The sequence below is a fragment of the Plecotus auritus genome (genome assembly GCF_963455305.1).
Source record: "Plecotus auritus genome assembly, chromosome: 6".
In the NCBI taxonomy this organism is placed as follows: Eukaryota; Metazoa; Chordata; class Mammalia; order Chiroptera; family Vespertilionidae; genus Plecotus; species Plecotus auritus.
In genome coordinates, this window is record NC_137773.1 from 177400230 (window position 1) to 177428069 (window position 27840).

The 27840-nt window shown below is 67.2% G+C and overlaps 1 protein-coding gene across 4 annotated transcripts in view; it reads right to left on the reverse strand.

Annotated features, from left to right (window-relative positions):
• The window catches only part of BSN (bassoon presynaptic cytomatrix protein), a 66948-nt gene that overhangs the window by 11183 nt on the left and 27925 nt on the right, over positions 1-27840 (reverse strand). For 3 of the 4 annotated variants that reach the window (XM_080671611.1, XM_080671610.1, XM_080671612.1), the window contains exons 2-5: positions 23392-23800; positions 14305-15180; positions 7778-8230; positions 934-7389 (exon numbers count right to left, since the gene is read on the reverse strand). In XM_080671611.1, coding sequence (XP_080527737.1) covers positions 934-7389; positions 7778-8230; positions 14305-15180; positions 23392-23800 — 8194 coding nt within the window. Of the gene's footprint in view, positions 1-933; positions 7390-7777; positions 8231-14304; positions 15181-23391; positions 23801-27840 lie in introns of those variants that run through there. The other variant, XM_080671613.1, reaches the window with a different exon arrangement.

The window sequence follows — 27840 nt, forward strand, 5'->3', positions numbered from 1 at the left end:
GGCCAGCCCGTGGCTTCTCTGACGGCCCTCCCTGCCAGCCCAGACTCCTGACCCCACCTCACCCCTCTGGCCTGCACACCCAGGGCTCTCCACTACCCACGCCCACCATCTCCACAGCCCCCGGGCCCCGCCCTCTCCTCTGCATCAGACCCAGAAGACGGCAGGTAGCCGGGGACGCCTCTGGCTCCAGCCCCGCCCTGGCCACTTCGCAGTCCCTTCCTGCAGCGCATCTGCCCACGCTCCGCCAGGAGGCTGAGACGCCCGCCACGTCCTGTCTCCCCGCCTAAAACCCCCCAAGACTCCGAGGGCCTTCGAAAGACGCCCTGCTTGGCCTGCACTCGGGTCGTGGTGTTAGGCCCTCACCCTCCTCCCCACGGCCGCGCACGCAGGCCACCTCTCGTAGTCCCGTTAGCGACTAAAGCCACAGACCAGGGCGCAGTTAGGCCCCGGGAGCCCCTGGGGACAGGTGTGTGAACAGACTTGCTGAAGGCCTGCAGCCCGCTGGGTGGCCTCAATGCCACACAAGGGCTTGGGCTTCGTATGGGGCAACGGAGGCCAGGCCAAGCTGGGGCGGAGGGACAGTCACTGTGTCTGACCGGTTTCTCAGGAAACACCCACAGTGGAGGTTTGGAGTGGAAAGGGCCCCGACGGGAGGGCTGCGGAGGCCGGAAAGGGGGGACGGGCCCTGAGGGGGCGGTGCTGAGGAGGCGGAAGTTCCTAGCGGTGTCTGCATGGGTGGTGCAGGGCCCATGGGGGTGCGTCTGCCTAGGACGTCCTGGCCAAGCAGCAGGCTCCACACGAGCCTCCGGGAAGGTTCTGTCTCCACTCCTTCCTCCGGAGCCGAGTCCACCCCCCCCGCCCCAAGCCTTCCCTGGGGGCCCCAGGCTAGGCAGAGACCCCGGCCCCACCCTGGACCAGCCCCTGTGCCCATACCTGGCTCCCCAGCCCCCCCTGGTGCTGGTAGAGGGAGAACCTCTCTTTGGCAGACTCCTCGGCGGTGGGGCTGAGGGGCTTAGGGTCAGACAGAGACCGCTGCAGGGTCTTCATGGGGCGAGGCAGCGTCTGCTGGCGGAGCGCGCCGTCGGCCGCGAAGTGCTTCTGGGGGCTCACGTGAGCCTTGCTCAGCCTCTCGCTGGAAGCAAAGGACGCGTCCAGGAGCCGGTGTGGGGACAGGGGCGAGACTGGTGAGTAGAGGACCTGAGGGGACTTGGGAGGCTGGCGGCTCACAAGCTGTGAGAGGGACTCCAGGGGCAGGTGGGCCTGGTAGCCGATCTCCAGAGGATCCGGCTTCTTTTTCTCGAATCTTCCCAGGGGCCCTGGGGTGACGATCTGGATGCCGGGCAGGTAGGGGCTGATGGCGGCGGGCCCTATGAGCTGCGGCCCGGCCCCGCCCTGGGCCTGCCCGTCCGGCTCCGTCTGGCAGGCCAGGCTCTCCCCGCGCCCGGTCTTCTCCGGCGCCGAAATGCACCTGACGATCTCCACCTTGGGGTCAGTGGCCGCCGTGATGTGGATGGCAGGAGAGACCCTGGGCGGCTGGTCAGGCTCCGTCTGCACGGAGCAGTCGCTGATGGTCTGGATGCCCACGTTACTCGTGGCCCTGGCGGGGGCGGCTGTGGAGGACGAGGCGACAGCGTCGTGCTTGCTGTCCGAACCGGAGTCCGAGTGGCGGGAGAGGCGGGGCCGGCGGCGGCGCACGGGCTGCTCCCACTCGGCGTTGTCCTCCTCGTCCGTCTGCACGCTGCAGTCTGCGCTCCGCCGGGTGCGGCGCCGCCGGCTCAGGAAGTAGCGGCCCTCCCCGTCCTCGTCGTCCGTCTGCACGCTGCTGTCCGCAATCCTCCTGACCGTGCAGGGCTCGGGCCCCGGCTCCGCCTCGAAGGTGTCCCGCAGCCGAGGCATCGAGTGCCGCTTCCTGAGGCCGCTGCGGCTGGCCTCCCCTGGCTCCTCCGTCTGCAGCGACATGTCCGAGGCGGAGCTGGGGAGGCCACGGTGCAGCACGGGCCCCCGAGGCTGCCCCGGCCCCTCGGGTCCAGCCACGGCGATGAGCGCCGCATGGGTCAGGGGCGGCCAGTACTGGCCACTCGGAGCCAGCTCGGCGGCAGCCCCTCGGCCGGGTCCATCACAGGTGGTGGGGAAGGGGGGCTTCCGCCTCTGCTTCTGCTCCTCCAGCTGCTGCTGCAGCTGCTGTTGCAGCTGCTGGATCTGCTCCAACTGCAGGCGCTGCTGCGCCAGCTGCTCCCGCTGCAGGGCGAGCTGGGCCTGGCGCTCCTCCCGCTGCTGCTGCAGCACGTGGTGCTTGATGGTGTGCAGCTCCCGCAGCTCCCGCTGCACCAGCAGCTGCTCCTCCTCCCGGTGCCTCTGCAGCTCCACGCGCTCCCGCTCCAGCTCCTCCTGCAGCCGCAGCTGCCGCAGCTTCTCCAGCTCCACGCGCTCCCGCTCGAGCTGCAGCATCTGCTCCTGCTGCTTCCGCTGCCTCTCCTCCTGCGACGCTTCCTCTCCTCCTGGCCGCCCGGGGGCCCCACTGCCGCCCGCAGGAGCAGCATCTACTGCTGGCTTCTGGCCGGCCAGGGCGGCCGGGGCCAGGGCAGCTGCCGCCTCCTTGGCAGCAGCAGGCGTGGCTGTGGAAAGAGGCTCTTGCCGGGCGGCCCCTCCCGGTGGCTCTGGCCTCGCTGGGCCCCCGGCCCCGGGCGCCTTTGCAGCAGGTTTCCCCAGGTAGACGGGGCCCTCGGCAGGTGCAGTGGGGAACCTGCTTGGTGCAGGGTATCGGTACAGAGGCACCCGGGGGGCAGTCACAGGCATGCGTGTGAGGCTGCTGAGCGGCACAGCCGTGACCCCGCCTGATGTGTAGGGCCGGTACATGCCGCCACGCACCATGGGCCGCAGCGCCGAGCCGGGCTGGGTGGTGATTGGCAGTGTAGCTGCAATCGGGGTGTTGATAGTCGAGTAGATCATGCCGTCGGCGGCACGCACCGTGGCCGTGGACGGCAGCAGCTGTCGGACAGCCGCGCCCTGGGCTGCAGGCCTGTACTGGGGCAGGACCCCAGGGTTCGGGTGGGCCTCCGGGAAGCTGGGGTTCCCAAAGGGGCCAGGTCTGAGTGGGCCCAGGCCCTGCGGGGCACTGAGCCCAGGCCCAGGCTGGGGCTGGTACTGCAGGAGGTCAGGGCCGCCACCGCCACTGCCACGCCGCCCTCCGTACTGGTCCATGGAGTCGAGGGCCGCGCACATGCGGCTGATCTCGCGGGCGGTGGTGGCGCTGTACTGGGCCAGGCTGGCCTCCTGGAAGCCCGCGACGTCCCCCCGCGGGCCGTACCTGTGGTCTGAATAGATGTTGGACACCGAGCTGTAGCGCCGCATGGGCAGCGGCTGAGTCAGAGGGTCGGAGGGGTGGCGCAGGTCCGTGAACGAGCCGTACTGCAGGCCCTGGCCCAGGCAGCGGCCGTCCGCGAAGCCCAGGCTGTAGGACTGCCTCAGCGAGCTGAGGTCCACGGCCGAGTCTCGGCCCGGGCCCTGCAGGAGCTGCCCCATCCTGTGGGCGTGGTAGCTGAAGCTGGCCTCGGCCAGATTGGTGTCGGACATGGAGGAGTACAGCCTGCCCGGGAGGCCCAGTGGGTAGGGCCTCTGCTCCTCAGGGGGCCCGAGCCCCGCGAGCCCCTGGGCCCGGTAGGCGGAGGGCTCGGGAGGCTCCGGCTCGCGCGGACTGTAGAAGGGGCCGCTGCTCTGGGCCCGCGGGGCGGCATCGGCCCCACTCTTCTCGGGGGCGCTGGGGGCGGGGTGGAAAGCGCCCGTACAGCTGCTGCCGAAGGGGAACCTGTACACCACGTCGCAGCACGCCAGCTGGCTCTCGGGCCTCATCCCCGTGAGGTCCATGGCGCCCGCCGGCTCCTCCGGGAGCAGCGTGGTCACAGTGCCTGCTGCGCCCTCTGCCATTTGCACCAGCACGGCGTGTGGCTTCCTGGCACCCAGCTCCGGCACAGGGCCTGGCTTGAGGCCAGCGCTCTGAGCAGTGCCCACCTGAGTGATCAAAACATCTCTTCTGGCCAGAGGCGCCACCTGGTTGGGCAGGTTGTACCTGGCAAACTTGGCCTCCCTGGGTCTTCCCCGGGGCCCGCCTCGGCACGGGGCTGTCTGCACAGCCTGCTCCACCTGCCGGACCTGGGCCAGGCACACGGGGCTGCCCGCCCCCTGGCCGAAGTCGAGGCGGCTCTGGAAGGGGTCTCCGTAGACCACAGGCTGCTTCTGCTGAGCCAGGAGCACCGAGGAGGCCACGGTGATGCTCACGGTGGTGGCCGTGCCGAGGAAGGCCTGGGTCTGCTCCTGGGCGTTGAGGTTGATGACCAGAGGCTGCACCGCTGTGGACTGCCGCCCTGGGCCCGGGTCCAGTGCCAGGCCGTACTTCCTCGCTTCCACGGCAAGAGAGGTCAGGTCCATGCCCTGGTCAGTGAGGATGATGGGCGTGGGCTTGACGGCCGTGCGGAGGTCCACCACGGCACTGCCAGGGGGCCTGGGACCGGGCTCCACCCTGGATGTTCCCGGGACGGAGGAGATCCGGCACAGGGAGATGTTCTCGGCAGGGAGGGCGCCCCAGCCGTACAGTGCCAGCCCGTCCGCACCAGCACTGGCTGCCCGGGGGAAGCCAGGCAGCCCAGGGGGCTCTGAGGGCAGCGGAGACGCATCGTGGGGGGCGGGCTGCGTGCCGGTGGGGGAGCACACGGGGGAGGTGGAGGCACTGGCATGGGCCATCCTGGTCTGGCTGGAGGCCGCCGAGGCCAGTGTGATGACCATGAAGGGGGCCTCCCGAGAGGACTGCTGCCACGCCAGGCGGGGCGCTCCGGGGCCGTGTGGCGTTTGGGTGCCCTGCGCCACCATGGGGGAGGGGGCGGGGGCGCCAGGGCTCCGTGGCATGTCCGAGGCAGGGGTCAGGCTTGGTGTCTGTGTAGAGAACTCAGCTGTGGCCCTGGGGCCCGGCTTGCCAGGGGAGAAAGTGGGGCTCTCTGAGGGAGAAGACGGGGAGAGCGGGGGGCTGGAGCCCGAGAAATAGGCATATCCCTGGGCGGGCGGGGCAGGGCCGCCCTTGCCGTCACTCACACGCAGGGGCTTCTCTCTGGCGGCAGCGGGGCCACCGGGCGCCTGGGGCAGCTCCTCCGTTTGGGACCCGTAGTTTGCAGTGGTCGGACCCTGCCCATAGCTGTGGGCTGTGGCAGACGGTGAGGGGCTGCGCTCGGAGCCTGCAGGCGACGCCGGAGGCACATACCCTCGAGCCGTGGTGGCTGGGGCCCCAGGGCCCTGGGGAAAGGATGTGCTGACCTCCTTGGAGGCAGAGCTGGGGGAGGTGGGGGAGCTGTGCAGCTTGCGGGGGTCCTGGGGCTCCTTTGCGAAATGCTGGGTAACTCGGACGTCAGGAATGACGCGGCCGCCACTGCCGTCGGAGGAGGCCCGCTCACCGGTGGAGAAGGGCACAGGGGCAGCGAGCTGGGTGGGGCTGGTGCCCGGGGTGAGCGGGCCGCCGTTCTGCTTCATGGGGTCCACGTACGCGCTCTCCGCGTTCAGAAACTGCTTCTCCTTCTTCTTGTCCTCGGCGAAGGCCAGGTCTCGGGAGGAGGCCTGCCGCACGCGGGCCATGCTCTGGGACGTCTGCAGGGTCTCCTCGTACACGGCTGCGCCCAGGCCAGCGGGCGTGCCCTCCATGGGCAGCGGGGCAGCCCGGCCGTAGTCACGGTCCGGGGCTTCCTGGAACTCAAAGGAGCCCTGGGCCCGGGGGCCTGCGGGCTGAGAGGGGCCGCCCTGGGGCCCCCGGCCCGCCGCCGCCTGGCCCTGCTGCCGCTGCTGCAGCAGCTCAGCCTTCCGCATCATCTCCTCGTAGGCCTCCTCGGCGCTCTTGAGGGGCCGGCCGGCGCTGGGGGTGCCGGAGGTGCCGGTGGACGGCTCGGTGGGTGAGTAGAGGGACATGAAGGTGGGCAGGCTGTACTCGCTGCCGGACTTGTAGAGCCGGGCGGGGCCGCCGTCCAGGGCCTCGGCCTCCGAGTCCAGGGAGGGAGAGGGCGAGTACTCGGAGCAGGAGGAGCGGTGCAGCTCCTCCATCTCGGCCGCCTGCCGCAGCTCCTCCGTGGGGGAGGCGTCCTCGATGGGCGACAGGTTGCTGGGCGGCGTCTTGGAGCGCTCGCGCCGGCGCTGGGCCCGCAGCTCCTCCTTGTCGCGCCGCGTCTTGCGGACGGTGCTGCGGATGCGCTGCTGCTCCACCTCCCGCATCTTCTCCTGCTCGCGCAGCAGCTCCTCCTCCTCCCGCAGCTCCTCCTCCTCTGAGGAGTCCTCAATGGTGGGCAGCAGGGGCCCGTGCGGGCGGTGCCGGGCCTTGCGCTGCTGCTTGGCCTCCTCCAGGCGCTGCCTGCGGCTGGGGCTGCTGTCGCTGTCCTCCTCCAGGGAAGACAGGGAGGTGGGCGAGGTGCCCGAGGTGTAGCTGGGCGTGGAGGCGGGCAGCGTGGAGGAGTGCTCCCCGCGCGAGCGGTCCTCGGGCGAGCCCGTCAGGCTCTCCATCTCCAGCTCGGGCTCGCGGTCCAGGCCGGGGTCGGCGCCGGGGCCCAGGTCCAGCTCGTGGCCGTAGCTGCCCGTGCTGTTGAGCTCAATGGTCTTGAAGCGGCGGAGCCCGCCCTGCAGGGCCCCGGTGCCGTCGGCGGCCTCGGCGGGGCCCCCCTCGGAGAGGGAGAGCAGCTCCTCGTAGCCCGTGGTGGCGTGGCGGGGCGGGCGCCGCGTGGGCAGAGCCGCTGCCTCTGGGCTGGGCTTGGGCCTGGGGGTGGCCGCGTCCTCCTCCTCCTCCAGGTTGTCCTCCTCGGCGCTCATCTCCAGGATCTGCCGCCGCATGAACTCCTCGTCGGTCATTGCTGCCGCCCGGGCTGGGGGCTGGGAAGGGAGCGGGGACAGGCCGCCCTCACTGCTGTCCTCCACGTAGTCATGCCGCAGCTGGCTGCCGAAGTCGTCCGAGGACTCCGCCGAGTCCCGCTGCTCCCGCTGGCGCCTCCACTCCAGGGAGTCTTCCTCTTCCTCCAGGATGTCCTCCAGCTCCTCATCGGAGTCGAAGGCCTCGGGCATGATGGACAGGGAGTGGGGCCGCCGCTTTTGCTCCTCAGCGCTGCTGCGGGGCACCTTGCTCCGCTCGCCACTGGAGGCTGGGCCCTGGGCCTGCAGGGAAGGCCGCACGCTGCCCGCCTTGTGGAGCTGGGAGGGGCTGGGCGGGCGGGGCCCGGTCACCCCCGCGCTGTCCAGCTGCTCCCCCTCCTGCTGCACCACACCAGCGATCTCGCTCTGGGAGCTGGAGACGCCGTCAGAAGAATAGCCCGTGTCGCTGAGGCTCTGTGGGCTCCGGGATGGGTCCTGGGAGTAAGGCTTGCCCACCAGCTCCTACAGCAGGCGAGAGGCAAAGGCTGACTCCCCGCACAGACAGCCCCTTGGAGCCCGCCCTCTCCATCTATCCCAGCGCCCCAGCGGAGGTCCCCCCACCTCCCAGGGTCACAGCCCCCACCTCTCCATCTCTCTGGCCTTGAATAACTCGCAGGTTCCCAGGTAAGCCCCAAGCAGCCCTAGGTTCTCAAAGAGAGACTTCACTGCTTCTAAAAGTAGCAAAGCAGCCAGCAGGCGCCGGGCACAGGGCTAGCCTCTAGCCCACAGGCTGCAGCCCTGCCCCCCTCCGTGGCCCAGGGGGCCCGGCCTCCCCCCCAGCCCCAGGGAGCCGAGCCCATCCCTAGACTGTGCACCTGAGTTAGGGTCCCGCCAAGTGAGTGGCACTGACCTCTGCCTCCCCACCCTTGGGGGCTTCTGGAACAGCCGTGACGGCAGGGGCGGCGGGCTCGGTCCTCCGCGCCCCGGCCTTGACCTTAGGAGTCACAGGGGGCAGGGCAGTCTCTGGAGGTGGTTTCGGCACAGGCTCCGCTTTAGCCGGGACCCCCGTCTTCTTTTCCTGGGCACTGCTCGGGGTCCTGCTGGGCTCAGAAGCCCTGAGGGGCTTTGCTTGGGGGCTGGCCTTGGTGGGCAGGGGGCTGGCCTTGGCAGGCAGAGGGCCCGAGGGCTGGCCCGGCCCCTGCGGCCCTTTTTGCTTCGGAGGGGGTGTTCCGGCTGCACGGTGAGGGGCCCCGGCGGGGGGCTGCTGCTGCTGCGAGGCGGGCGGTGGGCGGGGGGCTGGCTCCCCCAGGCTGCCCTCCAGCAGTCGCTTAGTTTGGCAGTTGAGACAGAGCCACTCGGATTTCTGTGAGGAGAGGGAGGGAAGTTGGTGAGGTCATGGAGACACGGAGGTACTCAGAGTATCTCCACGGCCCTCTGTGACCTGAAGGAGGAGAGCGCCTTCTAGAGCATGGCACCAAAGCTGAGGACAAAGGACTGACAGTGTGTTGCCCCCAAATGACAGACTTTCCCATTCTTAAAGGCATCCGTAGCCCAGCCTGCATGGCTCAGTGGCTGAGTGTCCACCTATGAACCAGGAGGTCACAGTTCAATTCTGGGTCAGGGCACATGGCTACTGCAGGGCACAGGGCCATCGAGGGCACACGGCCACTGCAGGGCACACAGCCATCCAGGGCACATGGCTACTGCAGGGCACACGGTCACTGCAGGGCACACAGCCATCCAGGGCACACGGCTACTGCAGGGCACACGGCCATCCAGGGCACACGGCCACTGCAGGGCACACAGCCATCCAGGGCACACGGCCACTGCAGGGCACACAGCCATCCAGGGCACACGGCCACTGCAGGGCACAGGGCCACTGCAGGGCACACGGCCACTGCAGGGCACAGGGCCACTGCAGGGCACACGGCCACTGCAGGGCACACGGCCATCCAGGGCACACGGCCACTGCAGGGCACACGGCCATCCAGGGCACACGGCCACTGCAGGGCACACGGCCATCCAGGGCACACGGCCACTGCAGGGCACAGGGCCATCCAGGGCACACGGCCACTGCAGGGCACAGGGCCATCCAGGGCACACGGCCACTGCAGGGCACAGGGCCATCCAGGGCACACGGCCACTGCAGGGCACAGGGCCACTGCAGGGCACACGGCCATCCAGGGCACACGGCCACTGCAGGGCACAGGGCCATCCAGGGCACACGGCCATCCAGGGCACACGGCCACTGCAGGGCACACGGCTACTGCAGGGCACACGGCCATCCAGGGTAGGCCTCTCCAGGGAGGTCATCTCCCCTGCTCACCTTGGTGGCGCAGCACACCTCTGACCCTACCTCTGGTCTGCAGACCCCACCCCCGAAGCAACAGTGAAGCAAGGGCACCGTGGAAGGTGGCCTGGGTGGAGGAGGCAGGGGCTCAGAGCCAACCCCGTGCCGGCCTGCTCACAGGCCCTCAGCAAAGCCTGGAGCCCGAGGCCACTGCTCCGGGCCCTGGGCCTCCCGTGCTTACACACGGAGGCTCCCTCTCCGGCTCTGCTTCACAGGCAGCGAGGAAGAGAGGGACGCTGGCAGGAGGCAGCATGTGAGCTGCGAGCTAAAAATGAACACCGAACCTGCGGCTGAAGGCGCTTCTCCAGCCCCCTGGGTAGGGGGAAGGGTAGGGGCAGGGCTGCGAGGGGTGGAGCCAGGGGAGACCTGGCCCAGGCCAGTCTCTGGGGACTGAGGACAGGGTGAGAGGCAGGCAGGCAGAATCCCAGGGCCTGGGAGCTAGGACTCAGCTGCTCTCATCTCCCCCGCCACCTGCCCTGCCCGGCCCGCCCGCCCCGCCCCGGCTCCTCCATCCCCTTGTTCATTCACTTGTCATTCTCTCCCACAGTCTCCCTCACCCAGCCCCGGCCTCGGCCTCGGGGAGCGCTGCCTGCTTGACCCTGCCTGTCCCCTTCGGCAAGTAGGCAGGGGGCCACCTGGGACCTGGGAAGGGACAATGGGAGGTGCTGGCGACCACTTCCGCCTTGCCCCCCTCGGCCCAGCTCCTTTCCGGGGCAGGAAGGTAGAAACCCGAGAGCAAGAGGCTCTAAAGGTGAGGGGTGGGGTGTGCGCACCATCCATGGAGGGTGGAGCCGGGCGCTCAGGGAGGGCAGTGAGCTGTCCCAGAAGGCCCGGAGGACGCCCAGGGCAGGTGGGACCTGCTGCCTTCAGGGGCCACTGGCTACTGTGTCCGGGGGAGCCGGCTGGGCGCACGGGAAGCGGGGCTTCCTGCCGGCATGTGGGCGATCGTCTGAATGACCCGCAGGCGCAGTCTCCTTACCGGAGGCGCTGGCCCGGGTGTCAGTCTGGTGACAGTGACACTGACCCCCGTGGCTGCCTGGCCCACACCCCCAGCCCCACTGCCAGGGGCAGAGGACGAGAGCCCAGCAGAAAGGATGCCCGGGGGTAGGGCCAGGCTCGGGCACTGGGCCCCAGGCGCGGCCCCTGGCGCGGCTGTTCCTCTCCTGTGTGACTGCTGCCCTCCCTGTCCCCGGCGTGCGCAAGCTCCTCTTCTCTGGGCCCGGCCTCCCACAGGAGTCGCCCTGATATCTGCCACGCGGGCCTGGGAGGCGGGCTGTGACCCGGTGCTCCGGGACCCAGAGCTTCACCCCCTGTGGTGTCCCCTGTGAGGCCCGGACCTGGCACTGCACGGGGTGGACTCACAGCAGACAGCCGCGGAGGGGGGACCCTCCTGTCCCACCGAGACCCTCTTGTAGGCACTCCGCTTCAGTCCTTAGACCTCCCGGCTCGGGGCTGACAGTCTGGACCCCGCACGAGCATGAGGATGCAGCTCACCTGGTTCCCATGGAAACCCGAGAGGGAGCACTCCTGCCCCTCCCCCGCGGGGAGACGGGCGCCCCAAGATCGCTGCCCAGAGGCAGCCCGGAGCAGAGGCAGCTGCTGGCCTCTCGCCTGATGCCCCGCCGCCCCGGCCCACACATTGGCGCAGGGAGGCCGAGCGTCTCCAGGGCGCAGCTGGGGTTTGCGATTACGATCATGGAAGAAGCCGCAGTGTCGCTGCAGCCATTCCAACTCCACGAGTTTCCTCGCAAACTCTATTTGGAACTGAAAGCCAATTCAAAATGAAGCCAGAGGGAACCACCGTCCTTCAACAAGAGCCACAGGTAAAAGGCGGGAGTACCTCCTCGTTGTGAAACGACTCAGCCCACTACGGGTTTGTTTTTTGCAGAGACATCACCGGGAGGAGGCACAGCTTTGCTGCCTCTGCCGCTGTGTGTTCGGGGCTCCCTGTCTAGGAAGAGGGGAGAGATTTTCTGATGCATTTTTACTGATTTCAGAGAGGAAGGGAGGGGGACAGAGGGGTAGAAACATCCATGATGAGAATCACTCATCGGCTGCCTCCTGCACGCCCCCTACTGGGGATCAAGCTGGCAACCGGGCATGTGCCCTGACCGGGAATCGAACTGTGACCTCCTGGTTCATAGGTCAACGCTCACCCACGGAGCCACGGCGGCCGGGCTAAAAGGTGTCTGAAGCTCAGAGATGTTGAGGAAAATCCCAACCTGGCAGCCCGGACAGTTGGGCCCGGCCCCAGGTGGAGCCCAGCAGGTCTAAGAGGCCTGAGGGCAGCGGGTCCCTGGGGCCGCCCTCCCTCACTGCACTGACAGCACACCCTCCCCAGCCTCACCGCGGCCGGGGCCACGCAGGGTACGAGGACACCCGCAGGCCTCGCCGCAGCCGGGGCCACGCAGGGTATGGGGCCACCCGCAGGCCTCACCGCGGCCGGAGCCACGCAGGGTAGGGGGACACCCGCAGGCCTCGCCGAGGCTAGGGCCACGCAGGGTACGGGGACACCCGCAGGCCTCACCGCGGCCGGGGCCACACAGGGTAGGGGGACACCCGCAGGCCTCGTGCGGCCTGGAGAAGGGCCTCCCAGGCAGGCTGTGCTGGGCCTGCTGAGAAGTCAGGAGCCTCTAGCAAGAACACACCAAACGGCTCCCGTTGCCAAGTGGCCATTCGCTGAGTTGAGACCAAAGGAAGCCCAGCGTCTGGTTAGGGCCTCAGCAAAGAAAGCAACGTTGTCGGGGGAGGGAGAGGGGACACACCAAGCACCAGCCCTTGCAGGGCCACGGCAGGCAGAGCCGGAGAAGGTGGAGGTCATTGTCGGGGTGGGGGGGCTGGGCCAGGCGTGGCCATAGCGGAGAGGCCGGGCCTGGGAGAGCGGGAGGAAGAGCCAGCGAGGGGTGGCCCACAGAGCGGATCCGGGGAGAGAAGGGACGCTGAGGAGGACCCCAGGCCTCCTGCCTGCATCTCTGATGGCGGATGGTGGCACGGTTTCCGGTCCCCGTGGTGGGAACCCCGGGAGCGGGCATGGCTGCGCACCCACACCTCCCGGAGCAGCATGTCCCCTGGAGTAGCGGTATGAGCAGGCAGAGCCGCGAGGAGGAGGAGGAGGAGGAGGAGGAGGAGGTAGAGAAGCTGGGCCACCTCGGACTGCCCCGTGCACAGGAGGCAGGGGGACGGGCGCGGGGTGGGAGGAGCCAGGACCAAGGTGCTGAGCAGCGTGGCCGCCAGGCCCACAGGGGCACAGGTGGTGCTGCTGGCCAAGGAAGCAGCGGGGAGCGGCCATGGAGACCTCGGGACGTGGAGGGGCGCAGGGCCATGCTGGCCACTGAGAGGCAGAAGCTCGGGTCCGGAAGGCAAAGCCAAGCAGCTGGTGAGAGAGCAGGCGAGAGCCCAGACGCCCTGCGGAGCCCACCTGTGCCGACACGGCTGCCTGGGCGGAACCAGCACTGCCGCTGCCTGGCCCGGCTGCCTGGGCGGAACCAGCACTGCCGCTGCCTGGCTGCCTGGGCGGAACCAGCACTGCCGCTGGCCTGGCTGCCTGGGCAGAACCAGCACTGCCGCTGCCTGGCCCGGCTGCCTGGGCAGAACCAGCACTGCCGCTGCCTGGCCCGGCTGCCTGGGCGGAACCAGCACTGCCGCTGGCCCGGCTGCCGAAGGCACCATTGGAACGGTTTCGCTCCTGGACAGAGCCGGCTCCGCTCCCTTCTGTGCACATCCTTCCTACTTAGCGAGGAAATGCAGGCCAGGTCTCGGGGGGGTAAGGGTCCTCGAGGCTGGGCCAGCTCAGCAGTCCATGGGGTTCATAGCCGCTCAGTGTTGGGGTGCCCCACCCACCTGGCAGCGAGCTAGTGCCTGGCAGTCTCTCTACGGGAGCCCCTCTGGCCCTGCGTGCCCCCGGCGCCCCCTCCCCACCCTGGTCAGCAGATCAGGGTTCTCCAGGGAGCCCCTGGGCCAAGGGCTTGGGAAGGGGCAGTGTGGGCACTCGAGGGCCACAGGGCATCCCACGAGGATGTTGGAAAGCATGGCGGCCAAGCCGTCTTCCTCAGCACACTGGGCGGTCCCCAGGGAGGCCTGGCCCAGGCGAGTCAGAACGGAGCCACACAGACGGTGGCAACGCCACATCCTGCTCCACTGCCCACCCTCGGCAGCAGGGTTCACTCCGCACTCCCCTGCCTGCTCGCCGTGCACGGCTCAGCCCAGCAGGGGCCTTGGCGTGGCCCCCCTGGCATGACAGCAGGGATGAGCCAATTAGACCCACAGAAGGGGACACAGGCAGGTATGTCAGGGCAGCCGAGCAGGCCCCCAGGTGGTCCTGAGCAGGCAGACTGGGTACGGGGAGGTCAGAAGCAGACTCCAGGGCTGGCACCGCCCAGCTCCACCAGGGGCTCCGCACCATCTGAGCCTCCCAGGCTTCGCCAGAGCACGGGCATCCTACTCCCTCCCGCCCAGCTCTGCAGCGCTCAGCACCTTTCCCTGGAACAGGGGCTGCGGAGAGACAGCCCCAGCCCCAGCCTCCAACTCCCCTGCAGCTCAGGAGAGCATCTCTGAGTGCCCCACGAGCAGGCCCAGGGGAGCAGGCCCGTCCCGGAAAACACGGCCCCAAAGGCTGAGGCTTGGACAAGCGAGCATCAACACCCAACACCAAGGGCCTGAGAAAGGCATGGAGGTGGACACCACCTGGCTGGGCCACGGGCACGGCCTGCCCACGGTGAGAAGCCTGCCTTCTCCTGGGGCCCAACAGCCCTCCACCCCTGAGGGGCACAGGCCGCGGGCAGGTGGGACCCCAGGTTCTTCCTCCGAGCAGATGGGGCTGGCATCTTTCATCAGGTCCTGCCATGAGAGCTGGGCATGGGGAGGCCGTTCGGGGCCTCAGGGCACTCGCAGCCGGTCAGAGGCAGTGGGTACGTTACCCGCACCCACTGTGCCAGTCAGGTCTCTGAGTGGAGGGACGGCCGGGGCAGGGACGGAAAAGAGAGCACAGCCCTCGGGGCATCCGCGGCAGAGGGCGCCCCGGGGCTCAGCCCCAGCTCTCGGGCCCCTCTGTTCCCACTCGCCCGTGCCCCACGACCCTGGCCCCTTACCTCCGCCAGGTGGGGTGTCGGGTTGAAGCCACAGAGGGTGCACACCCGGAGCTTGCAGGCGGTGCAGGTGCTGTAGTTGGCTGGGCCCTGGCTGCCCACGTTGAGCTCGGCTTGGCACAGCGGGCAGGCGGGCCTGTCCTTCGGCATGGTCTTTGGCTTGGCAGCAGCCTTGGGCACTGCCTGCTGTTCCGCTCGGCCATGCTTTGGGCTGGGTGTCCCCCCAGTTCTCGCCGGCCCTGATGTGGGACCTGCCCTGGCTGCAGGCTCAGCTTTGGCTCCAGCAGCAGGCCCAGGCCCGGGCCCTGAGCCTGGGGGTCTTGGGCCAGCCTCCTTGCTGGCATCACTGAAGACGATCTTGGGTGGCCCCTTGCTGGCAGCAAGCTGGCCCTGGGCGTCAGCCTCAGGCTGCACGGACATGAGGGTACTCGCCTGGGTCAGCAGCGATGCGCCGAGACCGAAGAGCTTCCCGGTGAGGCCCTCCTGGGTCTGCTCAGCAGCACCAGGCCCGGAGGGCAGCGCGGTGGCACTTTTGCCCGGGGCCTCTCCCGCAGGGGGCCGGGGCTCAGCTGTGGAAGGCTTGATGGGGTGAGGGGGCTGAGGAGACACCTTCCCCCTCTCGGGAGGGGCAGCTGCCTGGGCAGGTCCCGGCACTGTGGTGGCCTTGGCTGTCTCAGCCTGGCGGGGCCCAGGCTGTGGCCCCCCGGGGCCCCGGGGCCTCTCTTGCTCCGGCTTCCCCAGGGGCTGTTTGGCGGGGGAGTGGGCGGGGGACAGCGCGGGGGAGTGCAGCTGCTGCTGGCTCTTGGAGCGCGGCGCCGTGGTCATGTCCATCCCCAGAGCCCTCTGCATCTGGCAGTTCAGACAGAGCCACTCCTGCACCTGCGGAGGAAGCACGTGTCAGCGGGAGGGCCGGGGCCGGGGCACCGGCTGCAGGCACTGCAGCCCCACGGCAGTCGAGCAGCTCCCAGCACCGGCCGGGGCGCCAGGCCCTGCTCGGGGGTTCCCGGGCTTCCAGGGCCAGGGCTAAGAGGGCAGAGGGCGCCACCCTGGCCGCCAGGAGCTGCCAGCCACAGGGAGCGGAGCAGAGGCAGGCACACACGCCCCATCCCCCCCACAACCACCAACCACTGCCCGCAGGCCCTCCTGCCCGGCAGTCCCCCAAATGCCCACTGGCTGTGCCTCAGACCCGTGTGCACCAGCGCACCCCACATCCCACCTCACCAGTCCACACCACTTCCTCCCGGCGGATGACCTCAGCCTCCACGGGTCCCCCACTTCCCCGGCCGCTCCCTTCAGGCGTGACCCAGCAGCAGCCAGGAGTGAGGGCAAGTGGGCCTGGCAGCGGTGCAGTCGGCATCCAGGGGGACTTGCAGAAAGATGCGTAACAGAGCGGGTGAGAGAGGGCGGCCTGGACATACACAGGCCCTGTCAGGAGGAGGCAGGCCAGCCGAGGGGACGGGGCGAGAAAGCTCCCGAGAGCAGAGAGGCGCACAGAGCGAGCGGCAACGTGGGATGGACTGGCCCTTGTTCCTTCAGGAAGACAGGCTGGTTAAGAAAAGGGAGGATTTGTGCCTCCAGAACAAACAAGACACGTGTTGCTATTCACGCGACAGACGTGTAGTCTCTACCTGTCACCAAGCCCTCCCTCAGTCAAGTGGGCATGTGACTCACGTTGACCAATCGGTGGTTTAGATGGTGGTGCAGGGACGGGCATGTGACCTTGGCAACAGGGCCATCGGCGCCCAGCCCTGTCACGAGGTAAAGGAACAATAGGAGGGTCTTTTCTTTGCATCCCTCGCCCGAGGATGCTGCCTGGAAGGTCAGGAGCCTCCTTCCCAGCACGCGGAGGGACGCGGGGGAGCCACAGGCAGTCCGAAGCGAGCCAAGACAGAAGGCGCAGGTCTGGCGGCTCCATTCAATCTCTGCACTCAGCTGTGCCTTAAGTCTGCCCTTGGACTTCCAGTTACATGAGCCAATAATACCTTTTCTCCAAAAACGCCACATAGAAGCCTGAGCATATACTTATGGGCTTCGACCCTTCTGGTGGAGCCCCCCATGCTTCCCTGGGGGAGCCCCCCATGCGCCCCCTGGCCCTCCCCAGCCCACCCCTCCTATCCTGCCCCGCTCCCCGCCGCCCTCACCACAGCTGCCTCACCCAGACACGCTGGGCCCTTCCCCCTGAGTGTGCTCTGAGCTGGCTTTGCACTCACCCTCCCTCTGCCCCATCAGAACCCTCTCTGGCCGCTTGGTCTGACACCCCGGGCTAGTCACCGCTTTGCTTTCTCCAAGTGTGGGTGGGGCTTCCTGGGAAGAGGGGTCTGAGTGGTGAGGCTTCTCATCCTGGGACCTCAGGGCGACCTCCCTGGGGTCTGAAGGGGGTTGAACAGGGGTGGCATGTGCTAAGGCTCCCGCACTCACCCCAGAGCCTTCCCTCCCCAGCCCGTCAGCCAGGCTGTCAACAGGCGCCCCCCCTAAATAGAAGCTCCCGGGAGGCTGGCAGCCCGGGACTCACGCCCAGATGGGTGCAGCTCTTCCTGTCCACCAGGTCCCGGCCCCGCAGGTGTAGACAGCGCCTGGGAAGGCACATGGGCATTCCTTAATTATGGTCAGCTGAACCCAGTGGCATCGGCAAAGCTACACCCTGGGAACACGCCTTGCCAAAAGGGCAAGGGTGTTGTCAGCTTGACCTTCATTTCAGCCCGTGGTGTGGGGAAGTGGTTTTGATATCTAAATCCAGCCTAGCACCAGGAATGCTCAGGGCCTACTCAAGTATGCAAATCATCTCCTTTTGTCTTGACCTTTTGGTGAAACTTCCTGGTATTTGGGATATAAAATAAACTCGCTGGGTTGGCTCTGGGTCCCTGTCTCTCCATCAGAAGAGGACAGTGGTCCCACCTGGTCCCAGCTTTTTCCTTCTATCTCTGTGTCTTGTCTCTTTCTTTTACTCCTCAATCCCCAGCCGCCCCTACTCAGGAACTGGACCCCGCACTGGACACGGAAAGAGAGAAATACCTACACGCAGGAGCCTGACCACACCCTCCCCGTGCCCAGGCCAGGCCCAGGCAGACGCCCGCACGCAGGGCCTCCCAGGGAGGACACTGACTGGGGGGCTCTCTGAACCCACAAACTCCCCTCTCTGCCTCCCCCCAGATCACCAGGAGCTTGCTGGCCTCTGCCTCCATTCTCAGAGGACGGAGCTGTTCCCTGGGCAGGCAGAGATGGTGCACCCGCCCGCCCACCTCAGCTGGTTTACACGCTGGGCCTGTGCAGACTCCCCGGCCCGGGACCAGCAGTGGTGAGTCCTCCTCAACTACCCAGTGCCCGCGGCTCCTCGGTACCCCCAAGCCGCCGCCCACCAGAATGGGAGGGACCAGAAACCGCCTGTAGGTCTCTGTCCGTGAACCTGGCCTGGCACATGGCCAGGAGATGGGCAGGCCGCCAACCCAGCCTCAGGTCCTCAGAGCCAGAGGCAGAGCTAGGGACTGCCAGGCTGACCTTGCCGCCAGGAAGCCGGGCGGCCGCCTCAGGGAGGGCTCATTTGTAAGCTGTTTCTGTGATGCCTCCGTGGACCCCCAGGTGCCACTGCCCAGCAGGGGCCTGGCAGCCCCAGGGACGGAAGGCTCGGGGTGGTGTGCTGGCCAAGAGGTGGCTTGGGGGCGAGGGGGGCGGTGCCTAAGGCGGCACTGCCCACCCGAGGCCTGGCGACCAGGCCGGGCCCTGCGAGCTCCAGGGTGAGTGAGCGGCCAGCGGTGATCTGTCCGCAGTGCCTCCTGCCGCCCCTCCACTGGCTCTGGGCGGGAAGGGGCATGGGCAGACCTCAGGAGGGGCTTCCACACCTCCCCCACAGGGACCCGGTGACGCTGAAGCTGGCCACCCTGCGTTTTAACCTCAGATGGGGGACCCCAGAGGATGCTGCCCAGGGTACCTGCTTCTCTCGGGGCGGTGCCTGCCTCACTGCCCCTCCACGGCTGCCAGGCGCTCCGGGCCCCAGCAGGCACAGCCTCTCTTTCTGGTGGGTGAGGCTCCCCCACCTCCCCGCAGGCAAGGAGGGGTGCAGACGTCACGGGCCTGCCTTCCTGCGACAGCAACGCCGCCCCCCGCCTGCCCCAGGCCTGCCCTCCCTGGAGAGCAGCATTCAGAGTGGCGGGCCCTCAGCACTGACGCCGGGCCTGATGCTGCATTCATGCTTTTTTCTATTTTGGTGCAAGTTGAAGCATCACAGAAACAGCTCACAAATGAGCCCTCCCTGCCGGTGCTCAAACCAGAGGGTCCTGGGAGGGCCCAGCAGCCAGCGTGACTCCATGCTCTTCCGGGCTGAGTCACTAGCCAGGCCCCGATAGGAGGTACTCCCCACTGTGGCCCCGAGACAAGGGCAGGCGGAGGAGGGGCCGGCCCCTCCAGCCTCCGGTTTTCCTAAATCCGCCACAATCTGCTTCGCCTGTCAGCTGCCTGGCCTCGGGCTCAGGGGCCGGCACGCAGAGCCCTACAGGGCAGGGACGTCTGTGCCAATCTCATCAGGTCAAGCCCCCGAGGGAGGCCCTGGAAACCGGCCCGGCATCCGGGACTGGCCGTGGATCCCGGCTTCCCTGGACCTGGCTTGCCCCCAGGCCCCGAATGGACCTCCCGCAGGCCTCCCGCCTCCACCTGCTCCCATCCAGCTCGGTCTGGGGTGCAGCCTAGCTTCCCTCCTTGCAGAAGCCCCAGGAGTCTGGCCACAGCCTCGCACCACGCGCCCGGCCCCCTCCTGGCCTCCGCAGCCCTGGCGCCTGGGAGGGGCCCTGCGCTGGCTGGGTGGTCCCGGGTCCAGGCTGCCTCTCCACCCGATTCTCCAGAACCAAGGGCCGCGCCCAGCTCCTGGGAAACACTCGAAAGGAGAAAGGGTTGAGAGAAGCTGAGGGCCGCCTTCTCTGCGGGGACCAGGCGGGCTTGCCTGGGCCAAAGGTGGAGCTAAGCCGATGGTAGCGATGGCAGCACCGCAGGTCAGCAGCCAGTTCCCGCCCGGTTTTCCTGCCTCTGCTTCTCTCTCAGCCCCGCTGCCGCCCTCCCCTCTTGGTCCCGCTTTGTCTATCTCTCCTTTTTGCTGCCATTTTTATACTGCAGGGCTGACTGCCAAGCACTGGGCGGAGGGCGGCAGAAAGACCTCCCAAGGGCCTGCCCCTGGCGACCCCTTCCGTTTGGGCTGGAGGTGGAGGGAGGTGCAGCCACGTTTGGGCTGGAGGTGGAGGGAGGTGCAGCCACGGCGGATCCTGTCCTTCTCACACCTGCCCGCTCCTCCTGGGCCTGGGCGGCAGTGCGGCCAGGAGGGAGCCGGGAACGGGGGCGAGGCTGGAGCTGCGGCGAAGGGCTCTGTGCTCCCGGCACCACCCCCGGCCATCTGGTGCCCAGCCCGGCTGGCCCGGAAGGAGTGGGATGCAGCAGAGGAGGAGGAGGACCTTGGCCATGGCGCATCTCCCTCCCTTCTCACACCGCCCACCCCGGGGAAGCAGCCCAGCCCCAGGCTTGCCAACGGGGGATGGTGGGAGCACAGTGGACGGAACATCCTTGGCTTGGTCTCAGCCAAGTCTAGACTTTGGAACAGGCCAGGAAAGGCCACGCTCACTCCTCCGCCATTTTCTTAAAGGGGCTTATCAGCAACTTTGACCAGAGAAAGGGCGGTGGGCAGGGAGGGCAGACTCACATCTGGAGGAGCCCAGCCAGGAGGTGCTGCTGTGCTGAAGGGCTGGGGGAAGGGGGGAGGGGGGAGGGGGGAGGGGGGAGGGGGAGGCGGGGCCTCCGGGAGGGCTGGCCAGGGTTATGCCTGCTGCAGGCCACGCCCACATTCTCCAGCCCATATCACTCCATCCATTGCTCACCCCAACTCTGCCTTCCTACCCTCCACCCCACCACCGGGCATGAAGGGCTCCACCTCTGGCCACCCAGCAGGCAGCCTCAGGGAACGGTCTTGCGGGAGGTGAGAGTGTTCAGACCCACAGGGAAGCTGCAGCCTTTCCCAGGTTTCGAGCAGTTTGTTATGACCCTGAGCTCAGGAGGGAGAGCGCAGGAGAGCGAGCGCGGGGAGAAATGGCCTCCACCAGGAAGAGGGCCGATGGCCCTGCTTGCTGAGCCGTCAGCCTGAGCAGAAGCGGACCGTGGTGGGAAATGGCCAGGGCCCGGGGGACGGAGACCTGCCACTAGCTCTGCGCCCTGCTCTCTCGCTCCGGGATGGCCCAGGGTAGGCCGGCTCCCACACCTGTCTGCTCCTCTGTGGGCAGGTGCTCTGAGCTCCTCCCGACCTCCATGCGTCCCCGGCGGTCCAGGAGCGTGGACTCCCAGCAGCGTGCGTGGCGGGCACCTTCCTGTGAGGGCGTCACAGCGTGGGGAGCTGGCCACCTGTGCCCGTGAATGGAGCTCCCCTCGGCAACCCCAACGCTGACCAGGGCAGCGTGGCCCACGCGCAGGAAGGCAGTGCTTCCAGACCAGAAACGGCTCTGCCAGCGGGGCGGCCCGTGCCTGTATGTGTCCCGGCTCCAGACCTGCCTGCTGTCCCTGGGGACCCAGCTAAAGTGAAGGACCCTGACAGATGGCAGGAGACAGAAGAGCCGCAGCACTGGGTCTGCGGACCAGGCCTGTGGTGCCACCCCCTCCGTCCCGCTCACTGGTCCTCACGGAGCATTTGGCACAGCGGCTCCATCACACTCCCAGTCCGTGCCAGTGACTCTCACCCGTGACACGCTGACCAGGGCCCGTCCCCACGGTCGCCCGTGCAGAGGTCCAAGAGCCGCTTTGCGAGGTCGGCAAGGCCACGAGGCCTCCAGGTCACCGTGCGGTGTGGCCCGTCCCTCTCAGGGGAGCTGAGATGCAACGCCTCCTGCTGCCGAGACTGCCAGGCCAGCCGCAGCCCCAGGCTGCCAGGCCTCGGCCAGGGCTCACCTCCACCCAGCAGTGCCAGGCACCTCCCCCCGCCCCCGAAGGGTCCCAAGAGCGTCACATCAGAGGTGTCCAGGCGACAGAGTCTGGGCCGGGGGCGGGGGGGGGGGGGCGCGGGCGGTGTCTACCAGCAAAATGTGCCGCCTGGTCCTCACTGCGTGAGCTGCTCTCCCCGAGGGGCGGGGCCCTGCCAGACTCAAGCATGAGGCTCCCAGCCCCTCAGGGGGGTGTGCCCAGGGCCCTTCCTCCTTGGCAGGAACCAACGGGAGAAGAAAGGCTCTGCGTGGGGAGCCGGCAGGAAGGGACCACCAGGCAGAGCCCGAGAGCAGGCCAGCATTTCCCGCGCTGGCGGCCAGGAAACAGCAGCCCTGACCCCGTGGCAGCGAGCCTGCGCCACAGCCCTGCCCAGGCGCTCCACGGACAGGGCGAGAGCCACAGCCCTGCCCAGGCGCTCCACGGACAGGGCGAGAGCCACAGCCCTGCCCAGGCGCTCCACGGACAGGGCGAGAGCCACAGCCTTGTCCAGGCGCTCCACGGACAGGGCGAGAGCCACAGCCCTGCCCAGGCGCTCCACGGACAGGGCGAGAGCCACAGCCCTGCCCAGGCGCTCCACGGACAGGGCGAGAGCCACAGCCCTGCCCAGGCGCTCCACGGACAGGGCGAGAGCCACAGCCTTGTCCAGCCCGCACGCGCCGAGGCCTGCTCTTCTCCAACGCCGCGCCTGGGTGTGTGCAGGCCCCCCCTGGCCCTGAGCCTCGGCTTCCTCCCAGCAGAGGCAGATGGACGGACTGCCGCCAGGGCCCTCCCACTCTTGCTCCCCAGGCGCGCTCAGAGGCTGGCTCTCCCCCCTGCTGAGGGCCCACGGGCCGGGCCGGAGGAGCCCACGTGTGGTGAGGGCCAGCATGCCCACCAGGAGAGCGGTGCCACGTGCGGGCTCTCCCGGGATCTCCACCCGCCCACCTGAAGCCCTCAGGTCCTGCAGCTGGAGAGCATGTGAGGAAGGGAACCCAGAGGCAAGGCTGGCGCAGGGGACGCCCAGGGCGGATCGCATTCCTGCCCGCAAGCCGCCAGCGCCCTCGAGGCCGGGTGCTCTGCTTCTCCCCGGAGGAAGCCCAGGTGAGCGGCCAGGCCTCAGCCACCCCGTCCTCCGGGCTCAGGACAAACACTTCCCTGGCCACGGGCAGGCACGGGCTGTCTCCGATCCCAGATGTATCATCACGCGTGCGCCGCCTCCTCGGAAGCCCCCGCGCTCCAGGAATGAGTCCAAGTGCTGAGTCGCCCCCACAGCAGCTCCTTCCTGGCAACCTCACACTTACCTCTCGCAAACCACGCGTCCCACACCCACGCACCTCGTGTCACAAATAGACCCGACCTGCGAACACGCATTCCCACTTCCCCCACGTGGTCCAAACGGCTCCTGCTGCTCTGGTTCCAGGGGTGGCCATGCCTGTGTCTGCCGTCAGCACTCGCCCTCCATCCAGACGGCCACGGCCTCCCCGGAGCAGAGGGCGGAGGCCACAGACCCGCTCAGCTCATTTCGGAGGCACGCCGGCTCAGCCAGAGCATGGGAGCAGCAGCCGCCAGGGCGCCAGGGCGCCTCCAGGGGTGGCTGAGCACCCCGGGGGGGGAGGGGGGGCTGTAGGCACAGGGCCTCTGGGGCAGAAGGAAGGCCACGCTCATGGAAATGGCCCCCAAGTGGCCTCTGGCGAGTGTGGGCCTTGTCACCCACTGTGAACGCTTGGCCCCAGCCTGGGCCTCTGGTGGCTCCGCCCCAGCTAACAAACAAGGGGCGCGCAGAGGGGGAGCTCCCAGACACGGGGGCAGTGTCCTGCCTCCCCACACCTCGCTCTCCCATCAGGGAGAGGCTAGCCTCGGGCCTCTTCTATGAGTCCCATGGGGAAGGTGTCCACGCGATGTCTGGTCCTCGCAACACCGTTTTCCAGGTCAAACTCGGACCAGGTGAGAAAGCGCCTCGGCTCTGGGGCCGCCCACGCCTCCGGGAGGTGCGATCCCACAGGAGACCTGGGCCAGGCCTTGGTCCCCGCTACCACGTCGGGAGCCAGAATTCAAGCCCAGGAAGACACAGAGGCCGGTGACCAAGGGCCATGAGAGGGAGAGAGAGCTGGTGCCGGGGGGGGGGGGGGGGGCGGGGAGGAAGGGGGGGAGCGGGGCAGAGGTGCTCACCTGGGTCAGGTGAGGGTTGGGGTTGAACCCACACTGGTTGCAGACCTTGCTGTGACACTGGGTGCAGGTGTTGAAGTTTGGCTGGCTGGGGGTCGACGTGAGGTCCGAGGTCTTACAAATGGGACACAGTGTGCTGCTGGGAAGGGGGGCGATCTGGGGGACGGAGTAAGGTGACGTGGGAGTGCTGCCTCTGTCTGGTGACACGGAGGGGGACCGCCCTGACCTCTGCGTCCTGCTGTCCACCTGCAGCGTCCTGCGGGGGCCACCAGCCTCCTGGCCGGCCGGGCCCTGGGCCCCTGTCTCGCGGGCGCTCTCATGGCCGGGAGCAGCCCCAGGAGCCGGCTTCGGGGTTGGCGAAGCTGCTCGCTGGCTGCCCGGGGGCTCCTTGGGGTCCAGTCTCCTGGAGACGCTGAAATGACATTGAAAAGGACTACGTTAGAGACACAGCACAGAGAAGCAGCCTGCGCGGCTGGCCCACGCCCACCGCCACCCTCCTCGTCCTGCCCAGCGCATGACCCGCAACCGCTGGCCGAGTGCTCAGCGGGCCGTGCGCACTCAGCCCTGACCAGCGTCTCCCCCGTGAGCCCTCAGCACCAGGCCGTCCGGTCGGACCTCCCACATCCTGGTAAGTGCAGGCTCTCATTCAGGAAGTGTGGGCGGGGTCTGCATTCTGAAGAATCGCTCAGGTGAGGCCTGTTACGGTCTGCAGACCACACTTTGAGTACCAGGCCCCAAACCACCCCGGAAGCGCCCAGGGCGATTCTAAACTGTGACTCCAGACAGAACCACAGACAAGTTACCTGGGGTCTGTGGAGGCAGGACGGTGACCTTAGTATTTGTCCCCGCAGGTGTGTCTGAGCTACAGCTCAAGTCCAAACTGCTGCTCGGGCAGGTCTGTGACATTCTGCGTGGCCTCGTCAGAGGCTGACCTGACAGCTGGAGATGGGGGCACCCCAATGCCTGCTTAATGCCATCACTGACAGGGAGAAAGGCCTTCTTCCGGCAGTCCCCCAGCCGGCCTGGAGCCAGACCAAGCCCATCAAGATGGGTGACGCGCTACGTTTTCGCTAGTGTGAGGCTGGGTGGGGCTGGAGTTCTAGGAGGGCCCCAGAGGAACCACAGAGGAAGTCCTCTGGGCCCGGCCCCACCCGGAGCCAGCAATGAGGTGACAGAATGGGGCAGAAGCCAACGGTCAGGCTAAGCCCAGCTCTCTTCCATGCCTTCTCCTTTGACCCAACTTAGGTTCATTTCTGCCAGTTTTTCTTTTCCAGTTTGAAAGAAGCTGAGCACAAGAAGCCCAAGGCAATGCTTTCTCCGGCCTCCCTGGGGTCCCATGCCTGCTTCAGTCCGTGACCACCTGGGTGGCGACTGGCACCCGTAGACAGGGCAGCCTGGCCAAGAGCCACGCAGACACCGCCACGCTGCCCACGGGGCGGCCTTGCCTGCCCTTCTGCCCCAGAGCCCAGCCTACAGGGCCTGCCTGACAGGAGGAGTCTCTGCTGCCTCTATATGAAGGCCATCGCTTGCCAACAAGACTCAGGAGCCAACTGGTAGGCATCTCAGGACAAGCCACTTCGGAGGGGAGAGGCCGGGAGCCCCCAGAGGCCCCCGCCAGGCACTGCAGTTCCTCCTCTCTCCTGGGGAACTGCTGGCCACAGACACACCCTCGGTCCAACACAGACTCTCCCCAAAGAAATTCTGTTACACGTCCCTCCAACGCTTCTTTCGTCAACCAAGAGCAGCACCCCCCCCCCTCCATCAGTCTCACAGGCCTGCACTTTCCCCTTCAGTGGGACAGGCAGCCAGAGGCCCGGACCAGCCCCTCAGGGCCGTCTCTGCCACCGGCTGTGAGGCCCAGTCAGGCGGTGGCTGCGGCAGCTCTGGCCCACGCGCAGAACCTGGCACTAGGGCCTCTGGGTAGACTAATTTCTAGGCCTCGGTAAGAAATATCCCCACGTGGTTAGACCCCTAGTTTCCTTGTTTGCGGCGGCTACTTGGGCTGCGATGTAGAAGCAGCCCCTGAAAGCTATCGAGGCTCCGAGAGCCCTTGTGACACTGAAGGACTGCAGGGCCCCGCCTCCACCACCCAGCGGGCGAGGCTCGTGGCTTCTTCGGAGAAATTTAGCAGTTTTTGCTGTATCCGTGTCACCTGCTGTGTGAAAGGTGTTTTTTTTTTTTTTATGATCCTCACCCGGAAGTGAGGGAAGGACTGAGAGGGTGAGCCAGAAGCCTGGTACTCGGCCCTCCCGTCGGAGGACTGCAGGGACGGCCCCTGGGAGTCCTCTCCAACCTCTGCCTGCACCCCAGCCCTGCCCCCTGGAATCTCTGTGGATGACAGAGGCAGAAATGCCAGCCAGGCCCTCACCGTGAGCACGCGGCGTGCCAAGCACCTGTGTCACGGTATCTCCTGCAATTCCGGGGGCAGGACCCGTTCTGACCGTTTTACAGGCAAGGAAACAGCCACACAAAGAAGTTCAGTGACTCACAAAGCCTTTGGGACCTGCAAGGGGGGAGCTGGGCGGGGCTCCTGCTCTGTGGGGAGTGCAGTGAGGCTGCGGAGGGCTGGGGAGCACTGCGAGGAGGCCTCGCTGGGCACTGTTTCTGAAGAGCTATTCCAGTGCACGCTCCCCAGGAAGAGCTGGACGCGTGGCTCCCTGCTGCAGGCCAGGCCGGCGCCGAGTGGGCACGCCGCAAGCAGAGCAAAGTGAACGGAGACGTGTGAGCAGTGCAGTGAGCTCACGAGTGGGCAGACATGGGACTTAGTTATGACCTCCTCACCTGGGGTTTGCCCAGCAACACCGATCCTCACTGAGAAAACCAGAGGCACGCTCACTGGCTTGGGCATTCGGTCATTGGCGAGCACTCCCTGACCCGGGGCTGCTGTCCGGCCCAGCGACAGGTGTGGATGGTATGAATGGGTTACACTCTTACCATGGCAGGTGGGTCCTCACAGCGAACACCTGTTCACTGTATTGTTACCCTTACAACTTACACGTATGTATAGATGTATAGATACTTACATTTATAAGCATTCTTTTATTCTTTATGAACACCTACTCAATGCTGAATTAAAATGAGCTTTAAAAGTGAATCAGACAGGGCTCCTGTCCTCTGGAAGCCCCAGCCTGGAGTGGAGACGGGTGTGCAAACAAATCACTGAGAGACGGGAGTCCGGGAAGGCTTTGGGGCGACAGCTAAGCCAGGCCTTAAAGGGTGGGCTGCCTCCCGAGGGGGGAGGGGCAGCACACTCAGACCCAGAGGCAGGGCAGGGCGTGCTGGGCTGGGTGGCTGCGCAGGCAGCAGGGCAGGTGGAGCCAGCGCGGGTTCAGCACCTCGGACAGCTCCCGGCAACAGCAATGAAGCGCCTGGACCAAGTGGCAGGGCCAGGAGGACAGGGCGCTAACGTTCCAACAAGGCCATGCCGGGTTCTGTGTAAGGAAACGGTGAAGATGGGGGGACAGTGAGGAGAAGGCAACAGCCCCAGAGGGAGCCCCTGGGGTGAGAGGTAGGGCGGGCTCAGTACAGGGCATTCGGGCTTGAGTCCAAGGAGGAGTGGTCCTTTCGATGCGATGGGGAGGTCCAAGGGGAGAAGCCAGTTGGTGGGTGGAGAATGGGGAGTGAAATGTCAGAACCAGGAGGCTGGGTTTGGTTCTGTTGTTAGTGGTGGGGGGCATCCAAGAGACCTCAGAAAATGGATCAGAGTCTGGGTCCAATTCAGGTAAGTGTAGCTATTTTAACTGGGCGAGTTAAGAGCTGGTTCACAGGATAGAGCACACACAAAGGGCCGATCCAGGAAAGGTCTGTGGGGAGCACGAACAGGTGTGGGAGCGGAGCAATGCCAGAAACAGAGAAGCCAGGGGAAGGGTCTCTCTCTCTCTCTCTCTCTCTCTCTCTCTCTCTCTCTCTCTCTCTTTCTCTCTCTCTCTCACACACACACACACAGTCCCAGGAGCAGGAGCAGCCGGGGCTGTGAGGGGCTTTGTGCCTGAGGCTGAGAAGCCCGAGGCGTGGAGGAAAGGGCTGCCCCATGACAGAAGGGCCCCCCGTTCCAGGAGACCCAGGACGTCTGTCTGGGACACAACCCCGGACACAAGGCCCCAGGGGGCCAGGTGGTTGCAGTGACCCCAGGAGGCAAGAGGTGTGCCCCCAGGAGACCCTCCTCACTGAGGTCTCCACTGGGCGGAGAAGCGGGGGGGGGCGGGGAGGAAAGGAGGGGTCCACAGGCAGGCCCCGCCCCCCCCAGCGAAGACCTGCTTCATGGACATGGACCCTCAGCAGGAGGCCCCCTGAGGCCCAGGCTCCTCCCTGCAGCCTCGGCTTCCCCGTTCCCGGAGGAGCTGGGTCAGTGCAGTGAGGGGAGAGGGCACTGCCCCAGAGCAGAGGAGACACCGGGACCGAGGACCGGAGGGCGGAGAAGGAGGGAGAGGGCAGCAATGCGACGGAGCGGCC